Source organism: Chroicocephalus ridibundus, chromosome 3 (assembly GCF_963924245.1).
Source record: "Chroicocephalus ridibundus chromosome 3, bChrRid1.1, whole genome shotgun sequence".
NCBI classification, from domain to species: domain Eukaryota; kingdom Metazoa; phylum Chordata; class Aves; order Charadriiformes; family Laridae; genus Chroicocephalus; species Chroicocephalus ridibundus.
In genome coordinates this window covers 78,322,408-78,345,563 of record NC_086286.1, presented here as the reverse complement: position 1 = coordinate 78,345,563, position 23,156 = coordinate 78,322,408, and the positions used below count along the sequence as shown (strand labels likewise).

At 45.4% G+C, this 23,156-nt stretch overlaps 1 protein-coding gene across 3 annotated transcripts in view; it reads right to left on the bottom strand.

Moving 5' to 3' along the window:
- METTL24 (methyltransferase like 24) overlaps nucleotides 1-18,917 on the bottom strand; it is a 49,406-nt gene extending 30,489 nt beyond the window's left edge. For 2 of the 3 annotated variants that reach the window (XM_063329785.1, XM_063329787.1), the window contains exon 1: nucleotides 18,509-18,917. In XM_063329785.1, the coding sequence (XP_063185855.1) occupies nucleotides 18,509-18,862 (354 nt within the window). In that variant the 5' untranslated portion in view covers nucleotides 18,863-18,917. The remainder of the gene's footprint in view (nucleotides 1-18,508) is intronic. The other variant, XM_063329789.1, reaches the window with a different exon arrangement.
- Nucleotides 18,918-23,156: the final 4,239 nt, after the last annotated feature.

Below are 23,156 nucleotides of genomic sequence, written 5' to 3'. Positions count from 1 at the left end.
TTTGTGGGGTTTTTTTACTGTAAATAGATGCTGAAAAGCACGTTTTGAAATTTTTTTCCCCCCAGAAGCAGACAAAAGTAGCATTTCCCACCCTGAAACTTGCTGCCTGCAGCAGACATGGGCTCCTATACCCTGCATAGCACAGGGCTGGAAGCAAGCGAGCTCTGCGGCACCACGTCCCCCTGACCCTCTGAGCACAGAAGGCAACCTGCAAACATCTCACAGCGGGAGGATAGGTACATGCCGGGGAGGGAAATGCCTATAATCTTTCAGAATGAGTCACAGTTCACATGGCTGAATAACGTTCGCAATGACAGGAATGCTGCACTTTCAACAGGCTTTGAAAGCTGAAATGAAAATGAAGACTGACAATCATTTTCAGGCAAAAAAAAACCACAACCCACCACCACACACCTAAACATCTGTGCCCAGTTATTCTGAAATCTATTTGTGTGAGAAGTAGCTCATTAAGTAGGGGAATTGCAGGGTGGCCATTGTGGCACTATTCACCAAGAATTCCCTCTGCACAGAGTTGATGGGGAAGAAAAAGAAAAAAAATCCCTATAATTAGCCACGTGAATGAGGTTCTTTTTCAGCAGAGTGCAATATCCAAGAGCCACAGCGGCTTACCCTCAGGTTCTTAAAATCTTAAAGATGACAAACTGCCTTCCCACTGACTACAAAATGTATCAGCAAATACCTGAAAATGAAGACAAAAACCCCAGTGGCTTAATAGAATCATAGAATCCTATGATTCTATTAAGTCACTGCAATAATGCAGTTTCACTAAAAAAAAAAAAAAAAGCAAAAAAACCCCCAACCCACCAAACCAAAAACTACAAAACAAAACACAAAGAGATCAACCTTTTATATAGTTTTTTTAAATTTAGGAGCACTACATAAATGCTACTTTTGTGACAGAGATCAGACCTAAGCTCCTGTTTGACGGCAATGCTTTTGAATAGCTTCTCAAACATCACACTTGGTTCCTGGCTCCTTACTAAGCAGCAGCCCGTTTCCATTCACTAACGAACGCATTAGAGAAGTCGGTGCCTAACCCCTATGGGGCATTTCAATAGCTCCATTACAATGAGAGTCACAGAGGATGAACAGGGGTGAAAATCCAGTACATCTCTTGGACCAGGTACACCCTCCCAGCGGGTAACTCACTGATTCCGGTGATGCAGTATGGGTATGTTCAGGATTCACAAAATATCCTCCTGAAGGAGCCATTCCCTAGGTAACTCGGTAGCCTTCATTTATAGTTTTTCAGGTAATTTTCAGCCTGTTTCATAGTGTTTCCATGTAAGCCTTCTCAAACAAACTCTGCAGATAAAATGCATCCAGTCCCTGTGAATGAAGTGCTTTGTGAAAATCATGTTCGTTCCTGATAAACACGTTCCTTATTTTGAGTTTTTCCCCTCTAGACTTCAGAATTTTATTTACTCAAAGCAAACCTGGCTGTGGCATCATGATTTGGATTTTCTTGCTTGTACCACAGAAACCTCTAGAGTAAAGAGCAGGTCCCTGTGGCTGCTGTACAAAACAGGCTGAGGAGCAGCTCCTTTCACAGGGGGCTTCTACAGCAAGTACACAAGAGGAGCAGAGGAGTATTATGGTCCATATTATGCAACTTTGGATATGAAATTCTGACAGACCTCCCCAAGGTCGCCAGGAGAAGCCAGAAAACCAGTTCAGACGTTCTGCATCTGTGGCTATTCCATCGCTGTGCCACCTCCCTATGGTAAGGACTTATCCAACAAGACACCATGACTCTGTTTCCCAAACACCAATATATCCTGATTCCACAATATAAAGAGATGATGGTACCTGGAAAGTTGCCACTTAAAAAAAATCATACTGAATATCTTGAAGTATCGCTCTATTTACATTGTTTCACTTACAGACACGTTACCTGAAACTAGCACAGTAAGAAAAATCAGTCTTCAGCAAGACTTCATCACAGGCACTGGTCAAACACTGACTTCAGCTACCCCAGGAGGGTAATGGATATCTAGATCAATGTCTAAATTTTCACCACATGAGACAAGCACAGAGCAAAGCAAGTCTTAAGGCAATGCCATTGTTTTGTTAGGAAAACTAGGAGGCATTTGAAGGTCTGATTTATTTTTTTTTTCCAGGTACTTCACACTTAAGGATAAGGACTGATGTCTCCTTCAGACCAATCTGACAGTAATCTGCAGTGACTTTTCTCTGGAGACCACTTCTTTCTAGATTTTTCTCCCTCATCAGCCATCTATGACAAGCATCTGATAATCTCTTAATAATTTGTAATATTTATATATGGTATCATTTGTCCTAAAAACCTGACATAATAATATAAAGTTTAAATCAACATGTGCAAAGGGCTCACAAACCAGCAGGTGTAAAGTTGTAGGTTTGCAAAATTTCTGGCTTTCCTAGCATAAACTTGAACACAGAAATGAATGCAGTCTTTCCAGATCAATCCTAGTTTCACTGCAGTAATTCAAACAGCCCAATTCCCCCCTTCCCTTCTGCTTACATTTGAAAGGGAATTAGTATGTTTTCCATACTTCCATCTTTTCTAATTCAGTAACTGTTTTTCCCTTTCCTTTCATTCTCCTTCCTTTATAGCAGCCTATTAAAATACAGAAACGTATTAGCCATGTTTATAAATAAAAATTTGGGAATCTCATTGCCCTGCCAAGCAGTCTACTGCTTCCAACGAAGAAACAAAAGACTTGTCAATACATACACAGATGTCTTAATCAAGGGAAAAATATAAAATCCTCTGATTAAACTGCACAACAACAATTTTTTACATTTGAGGCAGGACCAAATGTGAGTGGAAAGTACTTGCGTCAATAAACTCCATCAATAACCATAAATATTTGCTAGCCATAGAAACAAATGACATACACATCTTCACCTCCAAACCTTCTGGCTGTACTCTGTGTATCACCATGCTCACCCTTTTTGGAAGGGTACAGCAGAACAGAGCTTGCTCATGGGTGAAATTTTGCAGGGGTTTTATCAGTTTAAAATGCAATGGGTGGGATTCCAATTGCAAAATTTCAGACAAGGCAAACGTATATCTGCTGGATTGTATTCCTGAAGGCTCAAGAGTAGATTGTCCCTAGATATGATTTACAAGGCCTGGCCATCATTTTATTTGGGCTCCCTCTGGAGCACCTGTGGCCTTAAGCAAATGATTTTGTAGTGGTCTTGTTGTTTCATTTTTTCTCCTTAAATAACGAAAGCTGGGTGCTGCAGCCCACCCAAGTACTGGCTTTACGGGACATGCCAGCAGGCCTCATGAGGGACACGCAACAAGTGCAAAGCCTGCTGAGGTGAGTGGGAGGGCTGCTGAGGGTGGAGGCGGCCAAAGCTGGCACGCTGCTCCTCTCGCTGACGACATGGAGCAACTCCGGCGGTGAATGATCCCTTGTAAACACCCACGTTTAGTTTCAGAGGCAATTAGCTGATTGACTCCACGGGAGAGCTGTGAATGAAGAAAACATTCCTGCAGTACGGACAACCAGGGACCAAGCTCCTGCAGTGGGCTGGGGAGCCAAGTTATTTGACAGGACAGACGAGGCAGACAGAGTCTTTAAGGGAATGATTCATCTCTAGAGTAGATGTCTAAAATAAGTAAAATGAGTCATGCACTGGAAACATCCATGTCTCTCCATGACCTGCAGAGAAAACCTGGAGGACAGGCTCAGAAACACCTAAACTGTAGACATTCAACATCCCAGAAGAGGAACCCCAGACCAGAGTATCATCCATGCCATGCTGCAGAAAAACTTGTATTTTAGGGGGCTGAGCCTATTCTTTAGTTCTGAGCCTCAAGCAACACCTAATTGCACTTCATTCTTCAGCAGGGTTGAGTAACTCCAAACGTTTTATGTTTGGAGCAGCAATACGTGGCACAAGGAAAATAAACCCCACCTCAACAGGAAAGAACGAGTATGCCTCGGCCTCAGCAAAGACCTCCTTGAGAAAGGCCAGTTCATAAGCTCCCCTTTACCTAAATGTAATCAGCATCACACAGAAGAGGGCTCACAAGAGGTATGCCCATAAAAACACGCCACATTACAACGTTAATTTAGAAGTAGCAGGGCCACGCACAGGCTCAGTAAGCTGTAATTTAAAATACAGGCTTACAAAGTGACTATGACTCATATTTAAAGCTCTGAGCGAATTAATTTCTATGGTGTTGGCTGTATAGGTATTCCATCCCCTACATGTCTGAACTGCTTCTTTGCTTTTTTTTCTTTATGATTACTATTATTTTCTATTCTTCCACAGCTTTCTTAAACATATGATTTTTTTTGCCTAAGAAACCATCTTGCAGAAATTGTTACGTACGCTCCCCTGCTCTGTATATGCACACATATTGAGAGATAAACAGCGGGTTCCCACTGAGGTGTCAGGCATTGGGAGTATCACAGGGAAACGCAGCTGACATCTAGACCTGTAGCCACCTAAACCAAGAACTTCCAATCCAGCAGCAAAACTTTCACGTGCCACATAAAATCCACAATGAACTGAAAAAAAAATAAATACAGGAAATCTTTCTATTTCCCCATTTTGTACTTTTCCGAGTTTATCTAAAGCAGAGGCATCTCTGACAACGCTGCACACAAGCACACAGCCTTCTCCATACCCAGCCACCACCGGATTGCTCCATCCTCTGTACGCATTGGGTTGGTGCAGTGGGACAAGCAGGCCACGTAGGGAGTCCCTCCCACAGATGAACTCCAGTGCTGCAAAACTGTAGTGTGTTTGTTATAGAAAGACAGAATGGTTTGGGTTGGAACGGACCTCTAAAGACCACCTAGTCCAACCCCCCTGCCAAGGGATACCTTCTGCTGGATCAGGTTGCTCAAAGCAAATAGTGTTGGGCCCAGTACGGACCCTTGCAGGACACCACTTGTTACTGTTTTCCACTTGGACATTGAGTCATTGACTATAACTCTTTGAATGCAGCCATCCAGCCAATTCCTTACCCATCTAACAGTCCATCCATCAAATCCATATCTCTCCGATCTAGAGGTAAGAAAGTTGTGGGGGACCATGTCAAAGGCCCTACAGAAGTCAAAGCAGATGACATCTGTAGTTCTTCCCTTGTCCACTGATGCAGTCGCTCCACTGTACAAGGCCACTGGATTAGTCAGGGACGACTTGCCCTTGGTGAAGCCATGTTGGCTGTCCCTATCCACCTCCCTGTCTTCAGTATATTTTGACCTATCTTTCAGGAGGATCTGCTCCATGACCTTATCCAAAGATTTGATGGTGGAACATCAGGCTGAGGAACAAAAGCTTTGTGCCAAGATGAGCAGGCAACATAGGCAACATAACGCATACAGTCAGGCACTCCCGTGCAGAACGGCTACTTACCAGAGTAAACCCTGCCTAAGGAAACCAGTCCTGTGATAAGAGCATTTTCTGCATTAAGAAGTGGGTGTCTTCAATTTAAGTGAGTTTTCAACATGACTTGTGTATGAAGAATTTTAATAACTAGGAGTGTTTTTACATCGGGATGCGCATGTTTTATTTTCTTGAAAAGGGAACTTCTGGGATGCACTTAACTCTCCCCTAGCTCCTCGCTCTCTGTGCATCACCTCCTCCAAGCCTCTGCAGTGCAGCACACAACTGTCTGCCTGGGAGCAGGATGCGATTGCTGTGAGAGCCAACTTTGGCAGCCCTGAGCATCACCCAGAGGGCTTTGCTTGAGAGCAGTTTATCAGCACTTGCTTCCCAAGGCTGCAGTTTGCACCATAAGTAATGCTCTTATGCTTAGCAGGGAAAAGGAAAAAAGCAATACGTCTTGAATGCAAAGTTTTACACTGAAACCAAGAAAACAATTTTCTGACTTCAATTCTCATTAGAAAAGCTTTGAGCCACTGCACGGTAATTGAAACCGACAGAGTCTTTACCCTTGTAGAGCAAATCAGCCTGAACATGCATACATAACAACCCCTGGAAAGGCAGCAATCACCAAGCCTTTCACCTCTGCTCTCCTTTTGTTAATATTCATGTTTATTTTCTGCTCCTTTTGCTTCTGATTTCCCACCTGACGGTATGAAATGGAGCCACACACACACAAATCACAGCTCTCAGGCTCAGGAGGGAACTGCTGGCCTAACCCACAGGCAAGCCGTGCTGGCAACCTCCACGCAGAACACCAACAGCTTCGATGCCTTGGGAGGTTCCACGTTTCACACGCAAAGCCCACACTCAAGCTCTCTCCAACTACGCTTTCAGTTGTGTGTCTTTTCCCCCAAACAAGCGTCTCATAAGAAAAGCATACGCAGGAAAAAAAAAAAAGGATGCTTGGCACCGACTTTAAGTGACAGAATTTATACCCCTTTAAGAACTAAGAAATGGCTTTGGAAAAATAAAGAGCAGCTTCCAAAACTAACATGACACGGCCAGATTTGTAAAGGAATTTAGAGGACTAATGCTCCATTGAATTCAAATCGAAACCCTGACTTCCATAAGAAATGGGTATTGGGAAATGGCTTACCTGGTTTAAATTAACCATCGTGGACACCCCTCCCCTAAATTCACTGGTAGACCTGGGCTTCAGCCTGAGTGCAGGTTTGTGACTTACAGGAAGCTCATCTTTCAGAACACTTGCCAAAATACTATTTTGTAGGCACTTATGAATGCGAAAAGCACTGCATCTAATTTATTATTTACATAGCATAACTACCACCCCTCACTACCTCTGGGGAAAAAATCCACTGTGACGAAAGGAGCTGGGAGCTGCAGAGGTAGGAAAGGGCAGCGTTGCACCGGGAACTCCTCCTCGGACCTTCAAAGGTCACCAAAGGCTGACAGCTCTGCCACTGGAAATCCCAGCAACATCAGGGAGAAATACACAGTTATTAAAAGAGAGATTGATTTTACTCTGCGAAGAGACACACGGCTTTAAAAACAGTCAAGTGGGATTTCTTTGCTATGGTAATAAAATAAAATAAATAAATTGTGCAGCAGCATTCCAGTGCTATCCAGAGGCTGACAGCGTGATAATTTATATCTGATGGAGATAAAACCAGGAGCCAGAACAGATTGAAATTTATAGAAGCAAATTCTTCAAACTGCTTAAGCAGCATGAAACTCAATCAGCTGAATTATTTCCAGTGCCTGCATGCCTTTGCCAACACTTAAGGATAACAGCAAGAAACAGATACAGCAACTACTGGTCACTGCTCGTCAAATTCAGACTTTAGCTAAGCAGAGGCAAGGTCACGGTTTCAACCTGTATTCATAACTGCTTTAAATGAAGTGCTTTGGTTGAGAAAATATGGCAGATGTCATAATCCATACAATGTGGAGGGGGGGAAGCTATTTTGCTCTAGGTTGATTTCACTGCAATATTCAAACCACAGCGTGCAACAAACAGAATTCATCAGTAAATACTCAGCTAGCTAGATAAGCCGAGTTTATTTTGCAAAGATTCCAGCACTCTAATTGTGATTTACAGATAAGGATGCCTCTGGCAGCCTATCCACTGACTTCAGCAGGCTCTGCCTGAGGCTAAAAACTGTGGAAAAAGAAGGTGCTTTAAAGTAAAACTTAATGCTTTCACACAAATAAAAGCATTTGACACTTGCGCAGTTTTCCCTCTCATCCAAGTGGAGTGCAAATGTCTAAACAGAAATGGTCCACCACACCTTCCAGCCTAAAGGGAGATCTGAAGCATCAGAAAATCCCTTCCCCTTCATCTGCCCCTCCTGGGCAAGGACCAGCTGGACCTTCTGTGCCAGGGGAGCAGGCGAGGGCAGTATTTGTCACTAGGCATCTGCAAGTAAAGTATCATTAATTCTTATCCATGGGTAAACAGAAAGGCTGAGTAAATTCTACAGGTATTTAGATTTCACAATGTAAAACCTAAGGTAAAATGGAAAATATTCATAATAAGTACCTAGGGGCTTCCATCAGTCTTATGAGGAGTGGATGAAGGAGCGGATGAAGGAGCTGGGGATGTTTAGCCTGGAGAAGAGGAGGCTGAGGGGAGACCTTATCGCCCTCTATGACTACCTGAAAGGAGGGTGTAGAGTGGTGGGGATCGGTCTCTTCTCCCAAGGAACAGGTGACAGGACAAGAGGAAATGGCCTCAAGTTGTGCCAGGGGAGGTTTAGACTGGATATTAGGAAAAATTTTTACACTGAAAGGGTTCTCAAGCATTGGAACAGGCTGCCCAGGGAAGTGGTTGAGGCACCATCCCTGGAGGTATTTAAAAGATGGGTAGACGTAGTGCTTAGAGATTCTATGCTCCCTCCGATCCAACATTCACTTGATTACTTGATCATACTGAGTTTTACTGGATAGCCAGGGAAGACTTAGAAAGCCAAACTTCACTTTCTTCTTCTTCAACTCCTTATTTCATACAAGCTTTAGTTAATAAAGCAAGGTAACAGAGCTCCACAGAATGAAATGTATACTAGCTTTAAATGTCTACACACATACTCCCTTTCTGGTTTTTAAATGATTACATATTACTGCCCTTAGTCTAGAGCTATGCAAAAGTCTTCCAAGCAAAATAAAACAGCGTGTTGGGGAATCAGTTCCCCATGTCCAGAAAGGGAACAAGAGCTGGCATACAAGTTGTTAGGATTTTAAGCACAAGACAATACGTTTATTTTCCAATTTGTAAAGAAGAAAATAAAGCTTGTTTCAAAGCACACAATTTTGAAATAGTTTTTGTTCAAGACAAGTATAGACCCAAGTATCATAAGCCCGTGGAGGATGGGCTTGGGTAAATATGCACCATCCTCTTTAGTTAAGGACATTTTCCAATGTTTTATTACTAATTCTGGGCATTATAGAGAATATGGCACTGAACAGCTACATGGTTTGACCCAGAGCTCCTGATGTACCCAGAATTCCCAGATTTCATAACGAATAATAATTGCAAGATCAAACCATTAATCAAGACATCTAACAAGAAACACATCAGCTCAGCAGCAGCCAATTGACACATAATTGCTTCTTGTCTAATTTTCTCAAAAGAGCGAGAGAAAAGGAACAAGATACCATTGCTTTGCTCTATTCAGGATGAAACAAAGTTCACTTATTTGAAAGCTTCAGTGCCGCAGAACAACCATGCGGAAAGCCCAAAAAGAGACACAACATCAGTATTAACAAATTTTATTTTCCTTTGGGTTTTTTTCAGGCAGCTCCTACCCTACAGCGTTCATCTCTGGGATAAATCTCGATCCTCCACTACTGCCGTCAACTGTTCAGGGAGCAGGAAGGATTTCAAGCTGATTTTTATCATTTTTAGGCTTCTAAGTGGCAAGTATTATTTAACACTACATGCCATACCAATAGACATTACCATCTCTTCCCCCTAGCATTTCAAACACTGTCTCTTTGTAAAATATGAAAGAGGATGCTAAATAAAGGGCACTGACTTTGAAGCTCCCAGTTAATTATTTGACTTAGCTAGCTGTTAGGAGAGGAATGAGGAAGAGGGCTGGGGATGGATGGGGAAAAGCTGGGGAGGTTAAAGTAGTGACGGCAACTCTCCCATGCCAACCTTCGCTGGTTCTAACACCATTTTCAACAGCACACATTTCCCAACCAGGTCCAGCTCCTGGCACATCACCCATATTTGCTTCTTTGCTTACTTTTCATCTAGGTTAATTTTTCCCAGCAGACCACCCTGTCACAGATACTCAAAAAATAGTGACTTATTACCTCATCGAAACTAGTAGCAAGAGCACAGAGCATCCACTATTTTAGCAATATCCCTAAGAGAGGTGAGTTGCCTAACTGACTCTTTGCAGGCCTTTCCCTGCTAAGCTCTCAAGGCCCACGAAGTTTGTCTTCCACACACCAAGAAGAGCAGAGGGTTCAATGCCTTCAGTCTGCGGGAGCCACAAGGTCAGCCCTGGAAATGACCCAGAATTTTGTCACTTCCAGAAAAACCTACAGCAGTGCACCCGAAATCTATCAGAAAGTGGAACCCAAAGTAATGTGAGTCACTTGTTAAATGAGCTGTTGGTTAGCTCCTTCTGCAACAAGCGTGTGAGCCCAAAGGTTTTCTGCGTAAAATCAGAAGCAGTTGGCTTGACCTGAAAATCCTAAGAGACTTCAGAAGCCAACGGCTCACTGAAAAGTCCTCCTGGTTCTATATTCCCAGAGACAAGAGAAGCCCCCATTGCATGACAGGGAGAGGTGGCAGCAGGAAGGACGTTCTTCACAAGGGATCTGCAAAGCCAAAATAGTTCTGTGGTACTGACGTTCGAAGAACACTGCAAAGCAATTTTGCTCCCGTCTGCAGAGCGTACAGACTTGGGTGAGAAACAAGGTTTCTGTGTATGTGGCAACAGCTGCTGGAACTATTACATTTATTATTGCACAAAGACATAAGGAAAGGTTTATTTATCGTATTTACACGTGTGTCAGGGAGGACATAAATTACAGGTCTAGTTTTTAAATGTTGCAAAAAATGAAAAAACAAGCAAAACAACCACCAACGGGTTCCCCCAGAGCCAGACCCAGGACTTGTGCTCTTCAAGGGGTCAGCAGTCACGTAAGGACACCCCGTCCACTCATTCCCTGACAGTGCCGTCCATGAGCACCTCACAAACAGCACTTTTCTTGATAGCACCTGAGCCTGATGCCACATTTAAAAGCAAGACTGCTGAAGATGGGACAGAAGATCAGGCAGGGGAAAACATGTGTCATTGAAGATCAAAACTCTTCCACTTAGTACTGCACAAACAGCTGGGAACGTTTCAGCCATCTGCTTAAAGTGAACAAGTTGTTGCCGTAAGAGCAAGTTCAAAATCATGGCTTTCATCTCTCCGTTACCCAAGGCATCAGTCCATGTGCGCACATGGTTTCTATTACCCTTAGACTCGAAATAGGACAGCGTGTCACCCTGTCACTCTTGTACAGAGAAACAGTAACATAAACAACATCAGGAGGAGTAATGTTTGTTATAGATTTCAGGACATACATGCAATACAATTAAAAGAAAAATTAAATCAAATCTCTTCCCCCCACACGCACTTTTACTTATTCCAGTGAACATTTGATCTTAGACTTCAACAGCACAGAAGGGCTCTGGACAACGTTTCATCACACACAAAAGCATCTTGGTGCGTATCTCCTAGCTACGACGCCACTTGAGTTGATTAAATGACTCGCATCCACTGCACACAGCTCTGGAGCACTGAACGGCCGTCCAAGATAAACACAGCTCCAAGTTAATATTAGAACAAGCAATAAGGGGGGGCTGCTGCAGATGCCATCAAAGATTAGCCGTGCTTCTCACGGACTTTCTCACCTACACGTTAAGTATTTTATCTAAGCTGCGCTGTGAGTGACAGCCATCACTAACAGTCTGCAGGAGGAGGACAGCATGGTCCACCACAACCAAACCAAACTGCTTGTGTGAAGACTAGAGGACCCTCATTAACGCTATCTAAGCCTCCAAATTCTACATCTGGCATGGCAGCAACTCCGTGCAGCTTTGAAGCAGATGCACATCTCTTAACTGCCTGGCTGGATGGGTAAATGTTGGTGCAAATTGACTGAACAAACTGGGATGAAAATCTTACTAGCGACAAAGTTAAATATTTGTCTCAAAAGAAAGCAGCTAAAGGTCAGAGATGCAGAAGAAAAACCCTAAGGCTTCCTGGGAGAATTTTACTTGTCCCAGATCTCTCTTTCTGTCCTCTTCTCTTTCCAAAGAGGGAAGTTTTAGAAAAGATTGTCCACCTTGAGAACTGCTGGAATAAGGAAAGCCACATGTTCAAAACTGTCCTCACTTCTATTATTTCTCATATAAAACATGAAACGTGACAAAAGATGATTTTTGGTACTAACTCTGCTCATTCTCTTCAAGGCTGTCAAAATTTCTGCGTTTCAGGGACTCTTGCTCTTTTCCCATGACAAGACTGACTTGCTGTGCAACTGACTTTCGTACCAGCACTCACCTCCTCCCACCTCCTGCTTGACAGCTGCTCTCCTGCAGGAGACATCCTTCCTCCTCCGAGCACCTACACAGAATGTGAAGGCAAGCCCTGCTCGTTCATTCGCTGCTAATAAGGTCTGATAACCAGCAGTACACCAGGCAACCCAATCCAGCACCCAAAACACAGTGAACCATGGAGGGGTGAAGAAAGAGGTGAGAGCAGAGGACCTGTTGACCGAATTGTTGCCCCTTAGTGGAACACAGAGGCCACGTCCTGAGCTGCTCAGCCACTCTCTGAGCATCACCATGTGGGCAGGAGGGCAGTGTGGGTCACTTTCCCACATAGCAGTCCCCTTCTACAGTTTGAGCTGAAGTCAGCAAACGGTGCTGGATCAAAAAAAGCGTTTTTTTTCCTGCACCTGCTACCACAGGTATAAAGGATTCACATTTTGTAAAAGGCCTGTGGACCATCTAGCCTGGTTCAAGAAAAAGATAGCACAACTGCAGCAGCCATCATGGAGCAAGGTATCTGCAGAAGAAATTACTATTTCGGTCCCTGGGTTATGTCCTTATGCAGGAAAGCTCATATACCCTGAAAAACATTTTTTTCTGTGCCACAGTTATCTAGAAAATATTATCCCCCTGCCTTTATATGCTGAAAGAAAGCCTTGACTAGCTATTTGAAAGAAATCTATATTGTTGGATACAATTAAGTCTCATAAAGCTGTAATGACTTTCTGAAGGATAATACTGCCCAGCTGCTACTCAAAAATTCATGAACGAAGAACTTATTTTAGGTAATAAAAAGTGTGTAAGAATCAAGGTTATTCTGAGTGATCATTTACCTCACAATCTCACAAGTGACATCACTGTCAGAAACAATATCACCATCTCCTCTTTACGGTCTACCATAAACACATTTCCTTTGCAGTTAAAATACAGCGAAAGGCCAGTATTGCCCTTGCTTGGCTACTTAGAGAAGGATTCTTGTGCTTGGGTACCTTCCGGTGCCTCAGCTGCCCCCGTTTAGAGGCAGAGCTAGCTGCCTCTCCCCAGATTTGGTTGCCTGCTGTTGAAAACTGCTGTCAATAGAAGTTTGTTCTTTTCTTCCAAACACAATACCTAAACTCTCTCAGCCTATGCCATTAGCCCGAATATCTGAACAAAAACCAAGCAAGGCTCTCACAGCTGTTCCCAGATACTCATGTCCTGAAGCCACAAGCTCCTGCCTTGTGCTAATCTTACAAGCTAAGCAGCTTTGGGTTGGTTTATATTTAGCCAGAGACCTCCAAGTGCTGGAGGGAAAAAGTTGTCAAGTTCCTCTGAGGTCCACTAAGTCACCACAGGACAATTACGATGGGGTTCGGTCTCTCTAGTGAGGTATTAAGACAGTGCAAGGATCACTTACAGTCTTTAAAGACTCCATTACCTCTTTTTTATTACATTGATGTTAGATCATTGTTCAGGCTAAATTCCAGTATGGCTAATCACGCTGTACCTGCCAGACTGCTTCTCTAATTGCAGAGCAGGTGAATGTAGATGGAGAGACCTCAGAAGGCTGACTGGACCCTACCTCCCTCCCCTGAAGCACAACTAAGGATAGCTAGACCTTCCCTGTGTGGCTACCCAAAGTCCACGTTTCTTCTAGGGAGCCTTTCCACTGCTTACTCAACCATAGTGTTAAAAGATTTTCCTAATATCTTGCCTGAAAATTAAGCCAGTTACTTCTTGTCCTACTTGCAGCGGACCTTGGGAACAATCGCTCATTATGTCCTTCAAAAAAAATTATTTTTTTTTCCACTTTGAAGAGTCTTGGCACATTCCTCTCAAAACCTACTTTTCCCTATTCAAAACAAGTAGCAGCTCTGCCAGGCTTTCCCTGCAGGCCTGCCTTCCTGCACTTCTTAATGCCTTTTTCCTCCCATTGAGACTCTCTCCAGCCTCTCCAGTCTACCTATGGTTAAAGGAGGTGCCCAAAAGTAGGAACACTCAAAAGGATAACCAATATTCAGCTCTTCAGCATCACACTCTTCTGTAACAGAATCACAGCTGCAACTCACTTTGTCAAAGCTGGGATGCTATTCACTCCTCAGTGCAGCATTTAGAGAACGCTGTAAACCTTGTCATGTCTGGTACACAGGTGAGGTGCCTGGAACAAGCTCTGGGTTTAAATTCACCAAGAAATCCTAAACGCTGCCTCGTCCCATGCTGCTGCCCCTTCTTCTGGCTCAGCCTGGGCAAATCTGCTCCTTTAAACACAGCCCGATGTGACTCGCTGCACAGCTTCCAAAGCGCTGTCATGTTCAACTTTGCTGTAACGTTAAAACATTGCTCCAGGCATACATAATGAATAAACGGCTATAAAAGTTAAGTCCCAATCCAACATGGGCCAGCTATTACACCGTGGGATACGGAAAAACAGACGGATACATTTGACTTCAGAATAACCAAGTTTTCTCCAAGAATTTTGGCTCCTGCTCATCAGAGGAACTTCCTGCCCAAAGTTTACCAGATTTTTAAAGACATGAAGTCAGCTTGAAAACACTATACATACTGATAAGACAATGAAAACACCTGCGGTATTTTTTTTACCAGATTTGTAGAAGAATTAACAAGGACTCTTTGTGTAAGCCCTACGTATCACTAACATAAACATAAGTGGCACTGTCATTTTAAAATTAAAAACCAAATGTATAATTTAAGTAAAATCTGAGCAATAATGTAACGCTAAATTGCATGAGGTTATTTTGAACCTGATGGGATTTCAGAGCATTTCAGAGCACGGGAGCCAACATAACCTTCTTATTGCAGTCACTGTGATAAGAATTTGCTGTTATTTCAAATTCCAAATGCAACAAAATTATTATTATTTTTTTTACCATCACATCCTACAATAAAATTTAAAACTCACCTCACGTGTCTCTAGCGCTGTGTGGGTGCAGACCTCACTAACAACTATTGCAAGAGCAGGTACATGTGGCAAAAATTCTGTGTTTCCATGTAGCTGGAGGTTTTATCTGTTCCATACATTATCAGACTAGTGCTTAACACAACCGGGACTTAGAATCACAGTTTATAAATGTAGTTGGGCATTTTATTATCAACAAGGCAGTTTTAAGCACTCCCACCAAAATACAAATGGGATTACAAACTTCCATTTGCTTTACATTTGCAGCATAACGCATTGCTCATCTGAAGAAGACCACCATATGCTCCCAGTGACGAATTTTGTTTATTATTTGTCAGCAAGAGCAACAGCATCTGCTTTTTGGTAAGCTCCACCGGGAGCAAAACAGCTGGGAGCAACACAGCTCCCAAAGGCACCAGAACAGGCAGCTCCGGCAGCTCCCAGAGCCGTCACACAGCTAAATTACTTTATTCCCTGCTGCTTTCCGTCAGCAATTTTTATGTGCGCATCTTAAGGCACAAACCGACACTTGTAACCGTTGTGGTCAAACCCTCCCACCTGCCACACAGTCACTCTCTCCACTGACACGGAGATTTACCAGCAGCCAGGGAAAGCGCAGGACAGCACAGGCAGTTCCCAGCAGATGCAAGGGCCATTTATGGAGGAGTATTTCCCATCATATCTGGGTCTTTTTTTTTTTTATTCCTTTATTTCTCCCCTTTTGGTGCTCTTAGTTGTTTGACTGAAGTTGTGTTTGGGAAATAACACAACTCTTCTTCAAGAAGCTTTGTAGTGATTCAAAGTAGGCATGAGATAATTTCCCTGCATGTTTTTTGCAATTTTTTCATGCGGCTACAAAGCAAGATATTCATCCAGACCTGTGGAAACACTCTGTTCATCAGTCTTCTGCAGTAACTCAGTGATGTAAGTGTGAGCAGAGTTATAACCAAGTGGCACCAGGAAAACAGAGCAAAGTCTGGCCACGCTGATTTTTCGTTACTGCCATCCTGCTGGCTCACTTATCGCAACATATTCCAACACCACCACCACCACAATCAGCAGCAGGGGGGAAAAAAAAAAAATATACCTGAAAGCCTCTGCAGGCTTCAAAAACGGACTGACAGTGGCTTACGGACAGATATAAGACACAAAAGCAGATAAAACCCACAGCAAGAGGCAATCCCAGCCTGGAACAGCAGGGAGCCCGTCCCTCTCCCCCAGGCAGCATTTCCACACGCCACGACTCTGCCCTGGCAGTGGCTCCACGCTGCCGCCTTTCTCCAGAGCTGCTGCTAGAAGCCACAGATCACCAATTTAAGCGTCTTTTTCTGATAAGAGCCCCCGTCTTGTCTTAAAACAGTCTGAAGTCAAATACGTTTCCCGATGACAAAAATCAAATATAAAACCAAAATAATTCACCCACTAGTTTTGTTTTAGCCATCATGCACGATCCACAAGAAAAAATGGCAGTACTCAGACCACTTCTACTTTATTTTCTCATCACTTCTTCCCCACTCCCCATTTCTATTTAGCAACTCTATTTCAAAACCAGTAATTCCCAGAATTTCACTCCCACTGCCTCCAAAGCCTTATCTTCACTTTGAGTAGGTTTTCTTAGCCTGAAGCAACAATACTCAAGTCAAATAGCTGAACGCGGAAGACACCTGATGGTCTCAAACTTAACCTGGCAACTCCACCCTATATTATATTCAGTAATATTTGCATTTTACTTAATCAGTGGGATTCAAATGAGACCTCAGCAGCAATGTGCCAAACACCACAAACCGCAGCAGCGATGTTTCACACACTTCACCTAGAGACACACCGAAACGCGCTGTGGGCTTTCCAGAGCTCTCCAACACCACAAGGCGCAGCCAGTTCTCCGCTACGACGAGCGGCCTCTCCTGATGCTACTTCTCCACTAGGATTTCCTGAAAAATCATTAAACAAATGAGGATATGCTTTACTTTTGCCTCCTGTTTTTTGCACATGTTTTCAAGAAACCATCTGAATCCACATGATTACAATTTTTACCCTCCGTGAATGCTGAACTTACTCCATAATTACAATCACTTACAAGTTGGGCTTTAACAGAACATCAAGTAACATGGCACTGACAACAAAAACCACAAAAACTGACACTGCAAGAACTGGATGCATCAACATGGTATCAATACCACCACACATGAGGATGCCACATAGTCATTACGCTGAAGAAATATGTGACAATGATTTTGTCCTCATCGTTGCTACAGTGGTGAAGGAAGTAAGGGATTATCTCATTTCTCCTTCTAAACCTTTCAGAAAACCAGGGACAGAAAATAGCAGTTCTATTTTTCCATCACAACTCCCCATGGAAGATGAGGTGAATTTAAAATTCAAACTATACACGAGTTCATTGTCCACCTCCTCCTTATATAAAAAAAAATAAATTACTGGGGGCACACAGGCAAAGAAAAGAAGGCAGATTTGCAAATGAGACCCTGTGATCACAGGACACCTGCTCAGATGGTGGTCTGGATGTTAGCAAGAGGTCTCTTCACCAAGGGAGTTGGAGCAAACCCAAATAAAACTTCAGTTTAAGAACAGTAGAAAGTTTAGACATTCAACAGATAGCTCTGGTTTTATTCTTGTCAAGGCAAACATCAGGAACAGTTATTTACTTTGACCAGAAAGCTGGTCCCATCTCTAGCAAAATCCCATTTGCTCCTCTTCACGGTCATTCTAGCTTCTTCAATTATCTACACAGACCATTACTCCTGCACCCCAACAGCAGGGCCTCTAAAGAAGTGACAAACTACTCTTTCCCAGCCTTTGAAAGATGGCTTGTCCCCCTTGAAAGACTGCAAAGAAACCTCAACAGAATAAACACCTGAAACTATAAGTGATTCCTAAAAGACTGGCACCTGCCAAAACCAAAGAGGGGGTGGAGCTGGGTGAAGAAGGCAGCATCCTGCTGCTGGTCACACACGCGGCTAACTGGGGGAAGAGGTTGGTACTGGCACTCCTCGCTCTTCCGGAACTCCAGATGCTGATGACGGCTCTCACATCTCCAAAAAGCTTTAAAGTCATTACCATTGTCTGAACCTAATTGCAGGTCCATTTACCAACTTGTTAACTAATTCATTAGTTCTCATGCAGACCACGTCTTAGACACACTTCTTGATGGCCTTCAGCGAATTAAATGGGTTTTGAGTGCCAAGAATGCCAAGGGCCAAGAACTTTGCCCAAGCTTGCTCCTGCCAGGGGCGTTTCAGCCTGCCGAGCAAGCCTGGTGGGCTCTGGGCCAAGGTTACCTTTATGACCAAGGTCTGACCTTCTTCAGCCCCACACCAGCCGGCTCCACCTTGACGGCAGCCGAGCAGCGCCCCTCAGGGCACTTCTTGACCACGCGATGAGTTTCCGAGGAGGCCGCCATGCCACCACCTCACCTCACGACACCGGCCGGTCACCTCTTCTCAGGTACCGACATCATCTCAGTGATGGGATGAGGCCACACCTGCGAGCCGGGGCTCCCGTCGGCTGTCCCCCAGTGGCCACACGCCCCAGGAGCCCCCTCACCCTCACCTCCGCCTCAGGCGGGGAGAGGGGACGCCCTGGCCCCGCTCCGGTCACGACGCAGCGCCGCTCCTATCGCGACGCGGCGGGCGCTTCCCACCCCCCTCAGCCCTCCCTACCTTCCTGCGGCGGCCGCCCGGGGGCTGCAGGGGGCAGCAGGCGGGCCCGGCGCTGCCCCGCCGCCCGCTCCGCACGTAGGTGACCCGCCGCCTGCCCGCCGCTGCCGCCGCCGCCTGCCGCTCAGTGCCGCGGGACGGCGGGGGCGACCGTCCCGCCACCGCCGCCGCTGCCCGGGGCTTCTCCTCCGGGCACCATGATCGCCTCATGCCCAGCTGGAGGCAGAGGAAGAGGGCGGCCGAGAGCAGGCAGAGGCGGAAGGCCGGGCCCCGCCAGAGCGGCCGTTCCTTGGGCATGGCGGCGGGGGCTCGCCCTGGCCGGCGCTGCCGCCCCCCCCGCCCCGCCGCAGGGATCATTGCCGCCGGCGGGACGGGCCCCGCGGCCGCCGCCGAAAGTTGGGAGACCCCGCCCCGAGCGGGGCCGGCCGGGGAGGGGCTGCCCCTGTCCCTGCCCCTGCTCCTGCCCCCGTCACTGCCCCTGCCCCAGTCCCAGTGCCTTGTCCCTCGTCCCGGCCCCGCGGGGGGCTGCGGGGTTGCCCCGCGGGGCGTGGGTCAGTGCCCCGGCACGGGCGTGGGGCTGGCGCCGGCGTCTTTATAGTGCGGAAGTTATTAAATCATAGAATAGTTCGGGTTGGAAGGGACCTTAAAGATCATCTAGTTCCAACCCCCCTGCCATGGGCAGGGACACCTCCCACTAGACCAGGCTGCTCAAAGCCCCATCCAGCCTGGCCTTGAACACTGCCAGGGATGGGGCATCCACAACCAGGCTGGGCAACCTGTTCCAGTGTCACACCACCCTCGGAGTAAAGAATTTCTTACTCATAACTGACATAAATCTCCCCTCTTTCAGTTTAAAACCATCACCCCTCCTCCTATCACTACGCTCTCTGATAAAGAGTCCCTCCCCACCTTTTCTGTAGGCTCTCTTAAGTACTGGAAGGCTGCTATAAGGTCTCCTTGGAGCTAGTAACTTGCTTTTTTATACGTATATAAAATATATATATTACATATATAACAATATATACATCAGTTCACATTATACACTGTAATACCACGAGGCAGTGGAATTTTCCTGGAGACTTGGGTATTGCTCATGCTTAAGTAAAACAAACTAAAGGACAGCCTGGTCCTGGAAGTGAGGACTTTGCTTTGTGGAAGGTTAGAGCTGTCTGTGAAAGATAAAGGATACCCCTGGACAGCCAAGATTACACCAGCATCCTAACCCCTCTGACATGTCTTTGAAACCCTCCCAGCATCGTCTGGTGCTACAGATAAGTAACTCTGTCAAGGCTGACTCCGGGGATGTCTGGATCAATAGCCAAGCAGCAAGAATGCTGCAAAAATAGAGTTGCTTTGCCAAGTTTTACTACAATTAGTACTTGATAGTGTGGGTGTTAGTGATTAGTCAAATGGTATTGGACCTGAATGTTTGAAGGGTATGAGAACCCTGCATGAAATCATAGTTGGGGTGCCCCAGTTTGGCTGGGACAAGTCATGTGCATGAATAAAAGAATTACTCCTGTAAATCTATACTTTGTGTCCTAGCCTCTCTCCCAGCTCGGCACAGGCCAGCTGGGAAATTTCATGACACATCCTTGGTTTCACCGGTTAGGGAAAGGCTCTGGATGAGCTGAGCAGGACCAAGAGGCAGCGCAGGGTCCTGCTTACCTCCTCAGGAGAGCATGGGGCCTTTGGTCTCAACATGGGGACACACTACACAGAATTATTGAAGTGTGCAGTCCACCTTTGGTCTTAAGTCACAATGCGAAACCATTGCTGAGCGATGAGCAGGTTGTGGTGGTTGGTGGGATTTTCTGAAGCTGGAACCTCAACTGGGGAGAAGCATCGGTGGCAGGAGAGTAATGCATGTGTTCCCTGGTGGGATGTTCAGGACACAGACAAACACCTAATCCCCATTTTTTTTACTGAGCAGGGGACGAAGGTTGTGACTGTTGTCCCCTGTGTGCAGTACTGTATTTCCAGGGCCCCTGCCTTGCCTGCTGCCAAGAGAGAGGCTTTCTGCACTGATCTCCTCCTCCCTCTTTTCGGCTGTCCTCTCCCTGGCAGCAGCCTCCGTTTCTCCTCTCTGACCTCTCCTGTCTGCTCACAGCCTGGGGCAAAGCTGGAGCTGGCTGCTGCTCGGGGAGCAGGTCAGAGGGGAGCACTGGGAGAAGCGGAACGCGCCAGCAGCCAGACAACCGGACCTGCTGGCAGCAGGACGGAGGAGCTGCACGCAGGACAAGGGAGGGAGCAGTCATCTGTCTGCAGAAGTGGGATTTCAAGCGTGGCTCCAAGCACAGCAGCACTGGCAGGTCAGGTGCATGCCCCCTGTCATTTAAATATTGCCATCCTCTTTTTTTTTTTTTTGTAAGCTATTCTTCTAAATTAGGTTAATGCAATTCCATGGTTGTTTTAAACCAACCTAAGTGCAGGCTTCTCTTGGAAAGGGGTAGGTGGCGGTCCTGCCTGCTATTCCTGTAGCAGGAGGGGGGCTCCTTTGTCCTAAACTAAGCCAATAACTGGGCAATAACCCCGATGAAAACTAACTCAAGAAAAACTCTATTTGGAGCAGCTTCCTAATAGACCTGGGCACCTTTTTTGGTACCATCCTGTCTTTTGGTCAGCCTACAGCCAACGTGGGACAGCCTCTGGGTGGTTTTTGCCTCTGGGGAAATGCAGTGTGGATCAGGGCACTTCTCCCCCTGCCCCTACTCAGTGGTTCCCGTCCATCCCTTGGGCAGGCTCTAGTGCTTGCCACAGGAAAGCGGGTTAGCTCTGGCAGCAGATCTGTCTGACCACCGCATGCTTTTGCTCTGTTTCCAGCCTCCTTAGGTGGCTCATGAGGGGATCAGAGAAGCCCTGGTGCTAGTGCAAGGGAAGAACACATTTATGAGGGCAGAGGGAGAGTGTGACTGCAACAACCATGACTGGTATCAGCTTAGGAGACGGGCACCCAGCTCCATCCATGAACATCACCTGGAGTTCATCAGCAGAAGGTTGCTTGGGCTGGCACAGGGGTGCCTGTGCATCACTCTGCTCCTCCGAGTGAAATGGCCTCATAGAATCACAGAATCATAGGGTTGGAAGGGACCTCTGGAGATCAACTAGTCCAACCCCCCTGCCAGAGCAGGGTCACCCAGAGCAGGTTGCACAGGAACGCGTCCAGGTGGGTTTGGAATGTCTCCAGAGACAGAGACTCCACCACCTCTCCGGGCAGCCTGTTCCAGTGCTCTGCCACCCTCAGAGTAAAGAGCTTCCTCCTCATGTTTAGGTGGAAGTTCTTCTGCTCAAGTTTGTGCCCGTTACCTCTTGTCCTGTCCCTGGGCACCACTGAAAAGAGCCTGGCCCCATCCTCCTGACACCCAATCATCTCGATCATCTGGAGGACAGTAGTCATGCCTCTGCTGAGGGAAGCGAGGTTTGGACATATGTCGACTACACTAAATGCAGGGATAAAGGTGACAAGGCACAAGAGTTGCAGTACTGCTAGCCAAAACCATTATATTAGAAAATCCTTAGCACCAAAGTTGTTTTAGGGTATGAGTATCTGGTGTCAGTAAATAATGGCATGTGAAGGTCCTATTAAAATAAAAGTTTGTGTTTGAGTGGTTATGGAGAAAATCTTAAAGGCAGAAGTATAAAGGTCAAGTCTCAAAAAGTATAACGTTCCAAAATACATTTTAAAACTTTCTCTTGAAGTTTAAACCTTGAGAAATCTCAGTTTTCCTAAAAGCTTGAACAATGCATATTCAAATAAAGAGGTCTGAGTGAGCAGAATAAAAACTATAAGGTCTTTCTCGGTTTTAGCATCACAGGTTCGTTTGTTGTTCATCTCTCATTGTATAGCTTCAACAGAAAGCTCAAACACTTGAATCCAGCCACTCTTCTTGTCATTGCTGAGCTGTAACTGTAAATGCCGACCTTGTACAAGACATTCGCTTTCTTAGAAAGCCAACCAGCCCCAATTTGTGAGCATGCTAAGAGTGATCCTGGTAAAGAACAATTCATGAATTTAACTCAGTGTTTTCATTTTGCTTTTGTGTTTTAACAAACGATTGAGTTTCTCATCCTTCTCCCCCATCTCTTTTGAATGTTAAGAACAGAGGGTTTCTAAAGATAGAGAAAAAGGGAACAGTGGTAGAGAAGGATTTCAGGAACAATGAGAAATCTTATCTGGATTAGCATGAGAATCAATGGGAACTAAGATAGTGCCTTAAAAATTCTCACCTCTCCAGCATCCTCTCCATTTTAACAAGGGATTTATAAACTAATTTCTTCCCCCAGGAATCTCCTGCAGAGACACCTGTATGTGAGCAATGCCTGTTAAGAAGCAAAGTAAATTAAAATTGTAGCGTAATGAATGCGCCTCCAGTTCAGCTGGAGGATGGGCCTTTTTGAGGTGATTGCTGGAAAATACAGCTTCTGCAAAGTTTCACAGCTTCTGCAAAGTTTCACAGCTTCCGCAAAACGTGCTCCCTTTTCAGTCAGGCGGCAAATAGTGTCCCCTCCCTGTCCCCTCCCAACCAAGAGGGATAGCGTTAGAGGTAAATATAGCCAATAGGGCACAAAGTACTGCCACGTAATGCAAAGAGTCACTGAAACAGCAACTAAATATGAGCATGCAATATCTACTGAGAGCGGCAAGCATTAT